This window comes from Acinonyx jubatus, chromosome E3 (genome assembly GCF_027475565.1).
Source record: "Acinonyx jubatus isolate Ajub_Pintada_27869175 chromosome E3, VMU_Ajub_asm_v1.0, whole genome shotgun sequence".
Lineage (NCBI taxonomy): Eukaryota > Metazoa > Chordata > Mammalia > Carnivora > Felidae > Acinonyx > Acinonyx jubatus.
In genome coordinates this window covers 35,586,332-35,598,644 of record NC_069398.1, presented here as the reverse complement: position 1 = coordinate 35,598,644, position 12,313 = coordinate 35,586,332, and the positions used below count along the sequence as shown (strand labels likewise).

General features: G+C 60.8%; 1 protein-coding gene across 3 annotated transcripts in view; it reads right to left on the bottom strand.

Moving 5' to 3' along the window:
* Positions 1-2,454: 2,454 nt before the first annotated feature.
* Positions 2,455-12,313, bottom strand: part of ADAP1 (ArfGAP with dual PH domains 1) — a 50,097-nt gene continuing 40,238 nt past the window's right edge. For all 3 annotated transcript variants that reach the window (XM_053213149.1, XM_053213151.1, XM_053213150.1), the window contains exons 5-11: positions 11,260-11,372; positions 10,557-10,703; positions 4,410-4,493; positions 4,128-4,190; positions 3,449-3,520; positions 3,042-3,270; positions 2,455-2,957 (exon numbers count right to left, since the gene is read on the bottom strand). In XM_053213149.1, the coding sequence (XP_053069124.1) occupies positions 2,929-2,957; positions 3,042-3,270; positions 3,449-3,520; positions 4,128-4,190; positions 4,410-4,493; positions 10,557-10,703; positions 11,260-11,372 (737 nt within the window). In that variant the 3' untranslated portion in view covers positions 2,455-2,928. The remainder of the gene's footprint in view (positions 2,958-3,041; positions 3,271-3,448; positions 3,521-4,127; positions 4,191-4,409; positions 4,494-10,556; positions 10,704-11,259; positions 11,373-12,313) is intronic.

Sequence of the window (12,313 nt, the reverse complement as noted above, 5' to 3'; positions counted from 1 at the left end):
TCCCTGTCCTCTGTGTCTGGTTTGCTTCGGGAGGCCGCCTGGCGTCCGACGGAGGCCCGTCCCCGTCACGGGTGGCGTGGGGGGTGGCCGCTGCCCAGCCAGCACCACCTGGACGTCCTGCGGTGGCCCGGCCACCGGTGTCCCGGAGAGCATCGGGGCGGCTGCTCTGTGCCAAATCCTGAGGCCACGGCCGCTCGGGACGGGCCTCGCGAGGGGATCGGGAGTCCTTTCCACGTCTCAAAAGGCGGTATTTATTTTCATTGGGTGGTTGATTCCTCTGACCTGACGTTTTAGGGTTTAACCGAACAGCCAGTCTGGGAGTGAGCGGATCTGCCCTTTCTCGCTGATGCCAGACCCGGTGTTCCCAGGGCGATTACAAGAGGGGAGACACTTTATTTTTTCACAATTTAAAATAAGAGTTGTAGATTAATACACAGTGATCATGCATGGCAAGGAGTAAGATACACACACTTTTATTGACTGTAAAACGAAGTTTAAAGGAAGGTTTGTGTTAATTGTTGAGTTTAAATAAATCCTTTATACTGGGTTTTGCCGTGCTCGTCCTTTCTGAGTGCGCAGCAGGGAGCGGCTGCCGAGTCCGGCCTGGCCAGGGCTGTCTGGACCGTGCCCACGTGGGTGCTGTGGATGGCCATGCACGGCCAGTCGCGGAAGGTCTCGTGGCTTTTGTGTAAACATGTGGTGGTACATACGCAGATGTGGAGACACCACAGACAGGCCGTGGGGGAGGTGGGGACAGACCACGCCGAGGCCCCCCCAGCTGCCCGGCGTGGCTCTCCGGAGCAGGTGGTGGTACAGGTTGGCTCTGAAGTGCAGGGTCCAAGCCCACCACGGGCGCCTGGCTCCTGCCGTGACGTTTGTTCCGGAACTACAACGCGCGCCCAGCGCAGTCGGCATCAGGGGAGTTTGAGCGGCATGGCGGTTTTTCTGTGCGGTTCTGCCGGGAAGCACAGCACCCGTGTACAGCTGCTTCCTGCCTGCACCCACGTCCCCCGGCGGTGGCGTCTGCCTGGACCCTCAGCACACGGAGACCCGCATCCCCCGTGGGTGCGGCCCTTTTACCGGGCAGTTGTGAGCGGCGCCTGCAGCCGGGCGGGCCTTGTGTCCCCACGTCTCCGCCGTACGGCACGAGGGAGCAGAGGCCACCACGACCACCAGCCCCGAGCCGGCCTCTAGCCCAGCACCCAGACTACGAGCGGCCCGTCACCCGGACGTCTGTGAGGTAAGCTCGGTGACACCCTTTGTGGACCATGAGTTTCCTACCTTGTTTTGGAAATTGTTCCTGCCAGTGGTGAAATTGTTTCTTGTTGAAACGGGCACGACACCTCTGCCTCCGGGCCAAGAGAGGGTCTAGACTACCAGTCCCAGAGGACTTGTGGCCTGGGCCGCTGGCCACTCGGGGAGGGGACCACGAGGTTACCCGTTCCACCTTGGAGGAGACTCCTCGTTTCCTTGGGGAAGACGGGCCAGTGACGGTGGCTTATGGTGTGGCGGCACAGCTGGGGAGGAGCAGGGCCAGTGGATGGTCTCTCCTGGGGCAGGTGGGGTCTCTGGGACTCTGGCAGTGGCCCTGGCTGGCCTCACCCCCAGCCCAGCTGTCTGGGGGAACCCCTACCCCGCAGCCTCTGTGCAGTAGGGTCAGGGTTGAGACGGCGGGGGGCATGGTGCAGCCTCGTACTCCCTCTTGACCCTGCAGCTGCGCCCCCGTTCGGGTGTGCAGGGGTCCGAGCTGGTGGGCCGTGTGCTCAGATGCAGAGGGGAGAACAGGTGGTGGGAGCCCGGCCCACGAGGACAGGCAGAGGCCCTCGGACACCCTTTCCCTGGAGGTGTCCCCACTTCCTGCCATGTGCCTGAGGCCAGTGGGTAGATCTTCCTGGGGCCCAGAGCCCCCCCCACCCCCGCCTCTGACACCAATGGCCACTTTAGGATAGGATGTGAGGGTTGGTGTGATGGGTCAGGACACCCTCCCTTGGGGACTGTCTTCCGGTCCCCTCAAGGGCTGGTCCAGGCAGGACAGGGGTGAAGGGCACCCGGATCACCCAGCTGGTAGCCCGTGCCCTGCACACGCTCCTCTGTCCCCTCACCAAGGGTGGGCAGAGCCAGGGCGCCCGGGGACGAGGCTCGGCGGCTGTAACTACCGTCTGGCCAACAGCACACTGGGGTCCTGTGGGGGGCAAGCTCTGCCTCCATCTTCCAGGCGGCGGGGTGGGTCACCAGTCCATGCCCAGCGGCAGCAGACAAGAGCTGACCCTTCATTCTCCCCCCGCCCCATCCAGGTGCCCAGCAGGTAGGCAGGCCTGAAACCCCGACCCGGGGTGTTACAGCTCACTGGGGCCTCTGCCCCCCAGACCCTCGTGTACACGCCAGGTCAGCTCCCTGAGGACGAGGACGGTGTCTCCGTGCCAGCATCCAGGACCGCACAATTGACACACAGCAGGTGCTCAATAAATACTTGTTGAGGAGATACGTAGGAGGGGCCGGAGGGGAGGCATGCAGGCTGCCCGCTGTCCCCACATCCCAGCCTCCTGCTCGGGCAGGGTCCTGCTCTGGTGGGCAGGGGGCAGGGTGAGTTGGTGAGGGGCCGCTGGGCTGCCCTGAGCCAGGAGGCTGGGCCCAGGCCCCGAGGAAGGGTGGTCCAGTGGACGGGGGGTGGGGTGGGGGGGTGGGCAGGGTCACATCCATGGGCAGCAGCATGATGGGGGCAGAGGTCAGGTCAGCCGGCCTGCAGTGAGGCTCCGGAGAAACGAGTCTTAGTGGCTAGAGCACAGGCCCCGCCTGGCCACGTCCAGGGCTGCCCCTGAGGGCGGGGGCCGGGAGGCCTGTCCTCCATCACCGGCCCCCTCTGGCTGCTGACTCTTCGGTGGCATTTCCCGTGAGTCCAGCTCCCTCGGCCTCCACGACCAGCTCTTGTTAGGGTTTATGCTTGAAGTGGGCTTCCACTGGAAAAGGACAGGCATCCGGCTGTGTCACAGCCACGCAGGAAGTGTTGGGCTCCCCCCCCACCCCGCCCCCCCTGCACTCACCTGCATACTCCTGGGGCAGCATGGGTCTGTCCACGACCTTCCGAAAAGCTTCCATCCACGCCCGCTGCTCTGACTCCGTCTCACAGGCCAGCAGGAACCTGCGCTCCGGTGTCACGATGGTAATGCCGTGTGGCCAGTGGTGGCCCTGGGTGGACGGTGGGAGCCCGTCCAGCACAGTGTAGCCGCTCTCCCTGCTGCCGATGAAGACTTCCCCGCGAGCAAAGGCGTCCTGTGGGTCGGGGCCGGGCTGAGCCTCGGGGCCAGGCAGCCCAGGCCCCAGGGATGTGGCCCTCCCCTCCCGTATGTTCTCCCCGCCGCCCGTGGCCGGCAGCCCTCGGCCTGTCATCGTGGGAGAGGAGGCATCACCCGTGAGGGTCCAGCTGACCCGGGCCAAGGCCCGTCCTTACCAGGGGATCTTTGAAGTACATGAGCCTCCGGTCGTCCATGGTGAACCAGCGCTTCCGGAAGCCTTCTGTTTGCTGTGAGAGAAACCCGGGGACTGGTCACTTAGCCTGAGGGCAGGGCCCCCACCTGTGTCCCTTCTTCACTCGGGCCTTCTGTAGGCTTGCTGCGTCCTGTTCCGTCCGCCAGATGGTGCCCCAGGACCTTTGCACTTGTACTGTCCCACCTCTGTGCCCTCCCCTCTCCTCCCCTCCCCACCAGTTCCCCTCCTTGCTGCTCTGTGCATCTTGATCCTCCCTAGGGGCTCAGCTGGGGCTCAGCCTCAGAGTCCTGTCTGGGCCATGGGGTCACTGCGTGCGGGCCTCCATGTTGCGGCAGGGAAGGGGGCCCCAGGCAGGTGCACAGACAGGTACCAGATGGACGGGCAAAGGCACAAGGCAGGACCTGCACTAGCTAGGTTGAGTGGGTAGGGCTAACCAGAGCCCCACAGTCCTGGGTCCACAGGGCCCCTGCTTACAAAGGTTTTGGGGTCAAGACCCGTTAGAAGCGTGCCGAGAGCACAGTGAATCTTCGCCAAGGTGTGTCGCTGACCCTTTGACCCTGCACGGCCACCCCAGCCCCTGGAGGCTGAGACACTGGCCTCTAAGGAGGCCCCGGCGGCTCAAGTCAGCCAGTCAGACTCACCTTGGGCCCGGTTTTCTCCATGTATCCTTCTTTCAGGTAGTTCCGGGAGAGCTTTGGCACCAGCTGGGGCAGAAGACAGGCTCAGGCCTGGGCCTTCCCGGTCCCCTCCCACCCCCCGTGTGTCCCAGCCCCTCCATCCCACTCTCATGGCCGCTGAGCTGAAACGCCCCAGCAGAAAGGAGCAGCGTCCATGGGGGCCCTCGGCCGGCCCCCCGGCCCAGCATCCCAGGCTCGGGCTGTGCCCCTCACCCCCTCCAACAGACACGAGCAGCCACCACTCACGTCGGCGTCGCTGGCCCCCGGGAACGCCACCTGCAGGTAATGGAAGCGGGCCGCGCGGAGCGCATTGAACCAGTCCACGATCTCCTGCGGGTCAGAGGCTGGTGTGGGCCTGGGCCGTGAGCTCTGCCCCCCAGACTGTGTGCTGGGCGAGGCCTGCTGGGGGGGGGCAGCCCTGAGCCGGCCCCTGGCCCTGAGCTGACCCTGCCCCGGGCTCTGGGCGGCTCCTTTCCTCTCCTACGGAGCTGCGGTTACAAAGCATACACGTGGCCCAGAGGGAGGCCTGTTTGTAACCCCACCCGGGGCTGCCACCCCTCTCCTCTGAGGGAAAGAGCAAGAGGGTTGCTCTGCGGGAGGGGAGCCCCATCGCCGGGCAGGGTGGACCCCAGCCCCTGCCTCTCCTGGCCGCCACGCCCCGCTCTGGGCCCCGACCCACCCGATGCTGGAATCTGCCCCAACCTCGGACGAGCCCCAACAGCTCCTGCCCCTGCCAGCACTTGGTACCCATCAGGCCGCCTCTCCCTGACCGCTGGGCAGCCCACTCCTGCCCACGGGTCACCCTGCGCCCGCCTTGGCCACAGCCGCCCCCCTCCCTCCTCTGCCATGCCTGCCTGCTGCAGATCCCACGCCCTCTAACCATCCCTGCCTCTGGGGCCGGCTAGTGTCCCCTTCTGTTCTGTCCCCCACCCTCCTACACAGGACGTCCAGTCCAGGCCGTGACCTCTACCTGGGCCCTGCCCACAACCCCGTTCACCCTTCCAGTGACCACTGGGCTCTCCCATTTCCTCACCAGCCCCGGGGACCAGAAGACACCATCTCCTGCCTGCTCCCCAGCGCTGGCCTCCCACCTCACGTCAGGCCTCCCTCGGATCATTGAAACCACACAGCTGGGTGAGTCATTGGCAGTTCGGTGACACTTTCCCAGCAAACCACCGCTGTGTCTCCAATAGAGGTGAAAGTCCAGAGCGTGGCCGCAGGCCCTGCCGGGTCGGCCCAGCCCGTGCCCTTCCTCTCCTGCCAATCTCAGCCTTGTCAGCTTATCCAGCGTCTCCTGTTTCATCTGGCCCCAGGGACGTTGCACGTGCCATTCCCAGTGTCTGTCCTCACCCTTGGGATGTGGGTCCCCTCCCCCGCAGTCAGTCACTGTTTCCAGTTCTCAATGTAGGTGGGATTTTAGCCACTTGTCTCTCCTGACAAATTGTGCACCTGCCCACTAAGGGCAGAACCACGTCAGACAGTCTTCCTTGTGTCCAGGCCTAGGGCCCGGCCCCAGCAGGTGCGCACAACCCTCTCAGGGAAGGCACTGCTGCAGACGCGTGCTGCATGTACAGGAAGGCCCTGGTCTCAGTCTCCTGAGGAGAGAGAGGGTGGAAGCTTCTGGGTGAAGCTGAAGACTGGCTCACACGCCTTGAGCCACGTCCCTCCTACAACCTGTTAATAGCACGTAACCTTGTGTGCAATCTTCCAAAACCAGATGAGGAAGTAGAAAACTTGAACATGCCAGCGACTAGTAACGCAACGGAATCAGTGATCAGAGATCTCAAAGCGCACAAAATTACAGGACCGGACGGCTTCACCAGTGAATTCTACCGAATGTTTAAAGAAGAGTTAATACCGGTTCTCAAATTACTGCAAAAGGTAGAAGTAAAGCTTCCAGATTTGTTCTGTGAGGCCAGCATTACCCAGATAGCAAACCAAACACAGTTAGCCAATATCAGGCCAAGAGCTCTGAGAAATAGATACGGAAATCCTCAACCAAGTACCAGCAAATCGAATCCAGTGATCATTCACCTTGATCAAGTGGGTTTATTCCAGGGATGCCAGCGTGACTCAGCAGTCACAAACCAACACGGTTTGTCACGTCAACAAAACAAAGGATAAAAACCACATGATCGTCTCACCGGATGCAGAAAAAGCAAAGGAAAGCTTTTGACAAAGTGCAGCCTGTTCACGATAGAAACGAAGGGTTAGAGGGGACGTGTGTCAACATGATAAAGGCCTTGTTACGGGACAGACCTGCAGCTGGGGAAACAGAGCTGCTCCTCTGAGATCAGACAGTAACTCGAAGCTACACGGAGAAACAAAGGTCTCGGGAAAGGGAAGTATTGGGGCAGTTGCAAAAGCTAGTGTTACTGTAACGACAGGCTCTAACTATACGTTGTGTTCTTCACGTGACTTGAGACTAAGACTTTGAAAGAAACAAATAGTAATTAAAAGCTACTCTTAACTGTAACTGGTTTGTAATTACATATCTTGTTTTATATGTCCGTTAGGAGATAGAGCATTTGAAAGGATGATTATTTATGCCTCAGGGCACGCGGTGTACCAAGAGGTAAGACCGTGGCATCTACAACCACGGGGTGTGGTCCAGGCCGAGTGAGGGAGCAGTTTCTGCGCGTTCCTGAAGTTCAGCTACTATAAATTGGATCCAGGAGGTTACAGATTTCGGATGTTAGATGGAATCCCCATGGCAACCACAAAGAGCCACAGAACATACACAAAAGGGAACCGGGAGGGACTCTCAACACTCGACTACAGAAGCTCAACATGAGAGAGGACAGGGACGCGGGAAGTGAGGGACAGCAAAGCCGCAGGCCACACACAACAGGACGAGCGCGAGCCAGGTGGCAGGCCGTCCTTATCCACGTCCACGGGAAAGGTGAACACGGGAAGCTCTTGGATCCACAGACAGGGAACGGCGGGCTGGATGACAGTCCGTGGTCCAGCCACGTGCCGTCCGCGGGAGGCTCGGCCGAGGTCGAGACACAACGGGGTGGCGGTCAGGGCGGGAAAGGAGATTCGTGCACACAGCCGCCAGGAGGCTGGAGCGTCTCGCGGACACCAGACAAACAGACTCGAAGTCAGAGCAAGGTCCCAAGGGACAAAGAAGGACGCTGCACGTTAATCAGTCCTCGGTGCGGCCAGAAGACGTGACACACACTCACGCCTCGTGCCGCACCGTCACGACCTACGAAGCAAAACCCGGCGGAGGTGAAGGGACAAACAGCCTCGAATAGCACACGGGGGGCTCGATACCACGCTCGTGGTAACGGACGGCAAAGTCCGACACAGGAAACGAGGACTTCACACAAACGACCAGATCCAACCACACGCGCCGGCCGACCGGGACCGACCCCACGTGAGGCCGCCTATCGGTCTCCTACGAGGTGTCCTCTCTGGCCGCGACAGGGCGGATGCAGTTAGAAGTCAACACAAGGAAAAGTGGAACGTTCACGACTTCGTGGAAGCAACGCACTTTTACGAAACGACCAGTGGACCAAAGGAGAAGCCGCAAGGGAGGTGAGCAGACACTTGGAGATGGGGGAAGACGAAACACCACAAAACACGGGATGCAGCCAACGCCGCCGTTAAAGCACAAGGAAGGGGTCCGGTCCGCGACCTAACGGACAACGGAAGGAAGCTGACAAAGAAGAACCAGATCCAAGGCCGGCACGAGGGAGGGGAGACTGGAGCGAGCGTGATGACGGAGGGAGTAGAAACACAGGAGAGAAAGTCAACGAAACCGACAAGAGCGGCAGTTGGCGAGCCTTGAGCCGGGCGGACGAAGAAACACACTCGGGCCACTAAAATCAGACTCGAAAGCGGGGACACTGCCACCAGAAATCAAAGGGCCCGGGAGACAGCGCTGTGAGCAAGGTCGCCGACGACGGGGGAACCAAGGTGAAGTGGATAAATCCCTGGAAGCGGAAAGGCCGCCAAGACGAACCCGTGAAGAAATGCACGGTGTGCACGGGCCGGTAAACGAGTCAGGAGCCCCCCTCGGGAATCAACACTTGCCAGCAAAGAGGGGCGCCTGGGCAGCTCAGTATGTTAAGCGTCTGACCTGATTTTGGCTCAGGTCATGATCTCACGGTTTGTTAGATCAAGCCCCGCATCAGGCTCTGAGCGGAGTATGGAGCCTGCTTGGGATTCTTTCTCTCTCCCCTTCTCTCTCTGCCCCTCCCCTGTTCACTCACTCTGTCTCTCTATCAAAGTAAATAAACATTTTTAAAAGTTTCCAACAAAGAGAAACCCTGGTCCTGATGGCCTCACTGATGTTCCACCAAACATTTCAAGGATAACCCACACCAGTCCTTCTCAAACGTCTCCAAAAAAATTGCAGAGGAGGGAACACTTCCTAACTCCTAGGCAGCCAGTGCAACCCTGATTACCAAAGCCAGACAAAAATAGAAAATGACCACAGAGCAATATCCCATGCGAACACTGACGCAAAAACCCTCCACCACATACTAGCAAACAATTCAGCATATTTAAGGGTTATACGTCACGACCGACTGGGATTTATTCCTGAAATGCAAGGGATTTTCAACAAATCAATGAATGTAATACATTGTATTAACAGAGTAAAGGAAGAGGAAACGACATCACCACCTCAGTTGGTGGATAAAATGCATCTGCCAGAATTCGTACAGAATCTCTGGGAATCTGAGTCATAACAGTTTCTAAAAAACAAACGGAAGAGTCACACTTCTAATTTCAGCATTTATTGCAAAGCCACAGCAATCCAAATTACCTGGCACACAGACCAATGGGACGGAACCGGGAGCCCAGGGAGCAGTTACGTTATTTTTTGAGAAAGGGCGCCACCACCATCCGACGGGGGAAAGGACAGTCTTTTCAACCAAGTGTTGGGAAAAGTGGACGTCCTCATGAAGAAGAATGAGGTTGGACCCTTACCTCACACCACACACAAAAATGAGCTCCAAGTGGATCGAGGACAAGGTAAGACTGGTCACTACAAATCTTAGAAGAAAACACAGGGCAGAAGCTTCGTGGCATCGGACACGGCCGTGATCGTGCTGACGTGACCCCAAAGGCACAGGGAGCAAGAGACAAGTTGGACTTTTTGCAAATTGTGAACTTGCGTCCTTCAAATGACACTATCCACAGAGTAACAGGGACCCACAGGTGGGAGAATGTTTTCAGATCACCTATCTGATAAGGGCGTCACATCCAGAACATACAGAAAATCCACGTCTCGGCAACAGACCACCCACCTCGGTCCCAAACAGGGAAAATGGGAACCAAGTACACATTTCTCCAGACACAACGTGCAGGTGCCCCTCCCCCCGAGCAGCGTCACGCATCATCAGGGAGACGCGGGTCAAAACCGCTGTGATCCGGCCCCTCACACGTCACAACGGCCAGAATCAGAAACCAGAAGCCGGTGCTGGCGAGGACGCAGAGAAACGAGCCGCGTGCCCTGCTTACGGCGATGCCAAGTGGTGCCACTGCCATGGAAACCAGTGTGGTGGTTCCTCAGAAAACGAAACGGTGACCCCGCGATCCCACAGTTCCCCTCCCGGCTGTATAATCACAAACACTGGACGCGGGGTCTCAGGTGTCGGTACCTCGACGTTCACAGCAATAGCGTTCACGGCCACCGGCAGGTGCCCCCCAAGGGTCTGTCGGAGGAGGAGGGGATAAACCACAGATGGTCCATCCACACGACCCCTCGGCCTCGGAAAGGAAGGAAGGAAGGACACCCGCTACCATGTGGACAGCCCTGAGGTTGTGGTGCTCAGTGACTCGAGCCAGACGCAGGAGAACCCGACCCTGGGATCCACTCACACGAGGTCCTGCAGTGGTCAGACTCACAGAGCAGACGGCGGGGCAGGGGGGCCGGGTCAGGGTCACCGTGGGGAGATGGGACGTTCTGGAGACAGATTTGGGGGGCCGGCTTCACAACAACGAATGTACCCAATACCCCGGAAGCAAATGCTTAAACATTGTGAGAATGTGCATTTTAGCGCAATAAAAGGAGAAAAGGTTGTTGACAGGTGCTTGTGTCTGAAGCCTCACAGACACGTTTTGCCCTTGAAACCACGGGCACGTGGTCTGGAGCCAAACGTGGGACAAAATCCAAAGAACAATGACGAGAATCCCCCAGTGGCCAAAAGGACAGACCCCGAGGTGTTTGCAGGGAGCTCCCTCCACCCTCAGGCTGCAGAGGTGCGGGGTGGGAGGCAGCGGGGACGGCCGCGGAGCAGGACGCTGCGCACACGCCCCCAGACCGTGGCCCTCTTCCATGTGGGCCCCTCCGGGCCCCGTCCCCCACGAGGGCCCAGCTGGCTCCGCGCTCGCTGTGGGGGCGGGGCTCTCCCGAGACGAGGGCAGCCCGGCACCCACCTTCCCGTCCTCGTGGTAGACGAAGATGTTGCGGGTGCTGTTGTCCTTCAGGTAGGTGATCTGCAGGCCATGGGGGTGGCCGATCTTGGCCGGCTGGAAGGTGGCGTTCAGATGTTCGATCTTCATGACGGCCTTGGGCTCCTTGGCCTGGAAGCAAGGCCGTGCCTTAGCTCCGGGTGGGCGGGGGAGCGGGCAGTGCGGTCCTGTGGGCGCTGGCTGTGCTCTGTGGCTTTGGGCAAGGTGCTTACCCTCTCTGGACCTGGTTTCCCAACCGGCCCTCGGCACCTAGGTGGACCCTCCTCTGCTCCTTTGGCACTGAGCGCCTCTGTCCCGTGTGCCCCCTGCCCAAGGCCGGGCTCGGTCCCCCACACCGCTCCCGTCCCGCCAGCCTGGCTTTCCTCTCTGCCTGGGGGGCCGGCAACCGTACCCTCGGCTCTTTGTGTCACGGGGCCACGTTCTGATCTGGAACTGGTCTGGGTGGGGGCAGGGCTCGACCTGCCCCTCCCCTGCTGGCTGCCCGGGCGTGCCCAGCAGGGAAGGGCTCGCTGGTTCTGTTCCTGGCATTGCCAACCCAGGCCTGGCCCCAGGGAAGACTGAGGTGGATGGGGGTGGGGGGAGGGGGGCGGGCAGTGTGGCTTCCGGGAACTGCGTGCGGGCAGCTGGGGACCACGTGCAGCCACGACAGACCCTGGGCCCAGCTCACATCATTTCTGTTGAAATACTTCAGGGACCCCTCTCGCTCAGTCAGCACAAACTTCCGGCTTAGAAACTGCCCGTTGTCCCGGCCTCGCTTCCAGAGGGAGCCTTCTCGGTATCCTGGGGGGAGAGAGGGCAAGGGTCAGAGGGTCAGAGTGGACCACAGTCAAGGCCATCGTCCTGACCCGCACAGACATGGTCCCGCCCCTCGCCAGGAGACCCGTCAGCCTCTGGGCCGGGAAGCTGGGTGCGCGCGGGCCAGACGGGCCCACGGTGCAGGGGCCCGAGACCACCCCTCCCCAGCACGCTGCCCGCTGCTGCCTGCCGTTTGGGCCATTTTTCCTTTTTCTTCCTGGAGGCATAATAAACACACACGGAAGGGGTGCGGTGCGGCCCCGTGCGCAGGCCCACGGGCCCCTGTGGATACGTCTGTGGGGCCGCCCGCGCCGGGCAGCCCTGAGGTACCCACCGCGGAGTCCTCGGGACTGCAGGCGTGAGGGGGTTCTGGGGATGGGCGAGCGTCCTGCATTGTCCAGGGGGCCCGAGGTCATCACGAGGGTCCTTGCACGCGGACGACCACGGAGATGCGGGAGCGGACCTGCCCTGGCCTTCTCTCCGGCCCCCGGACCCAGGCTGCGGCCCTCCCCTCCGGATCCGCGGGACCGCCAGTCTGTGTCGCCCTGAGGCACGCGAGTTTGGGCCGGCCGCTGCGGCAGCTTTTGGAAGGGAACGCTGCCCCCTCACGTGCACGCTCCTGCCCCCAGACGCCCCCTTCTCATTCGTTCCTGCCTCACTCCCGTTGACTTCGCCTGTTCCAAGACCTGAAGACCTGGGCCGGCGCCCCGCTGTGCCTTCCCCGACAGCGCGCGTGCGGACCGTGTGCGGCTCCTTCCTTTGTGCTGGGTGGGGCCCACCCGGTGCGACCGCGGCTCCGGGTGCCTGCCATCCTTGGGCGCGTTCCATGGCGGGGCTGCCGGCCGCGGTCAGGGCTTGTGGGTTCCGGGACAAATCGCCCCACGGTTCCACCTGTTCTGCCCTGGGTGCGGGGGGCTCCCTGGGGC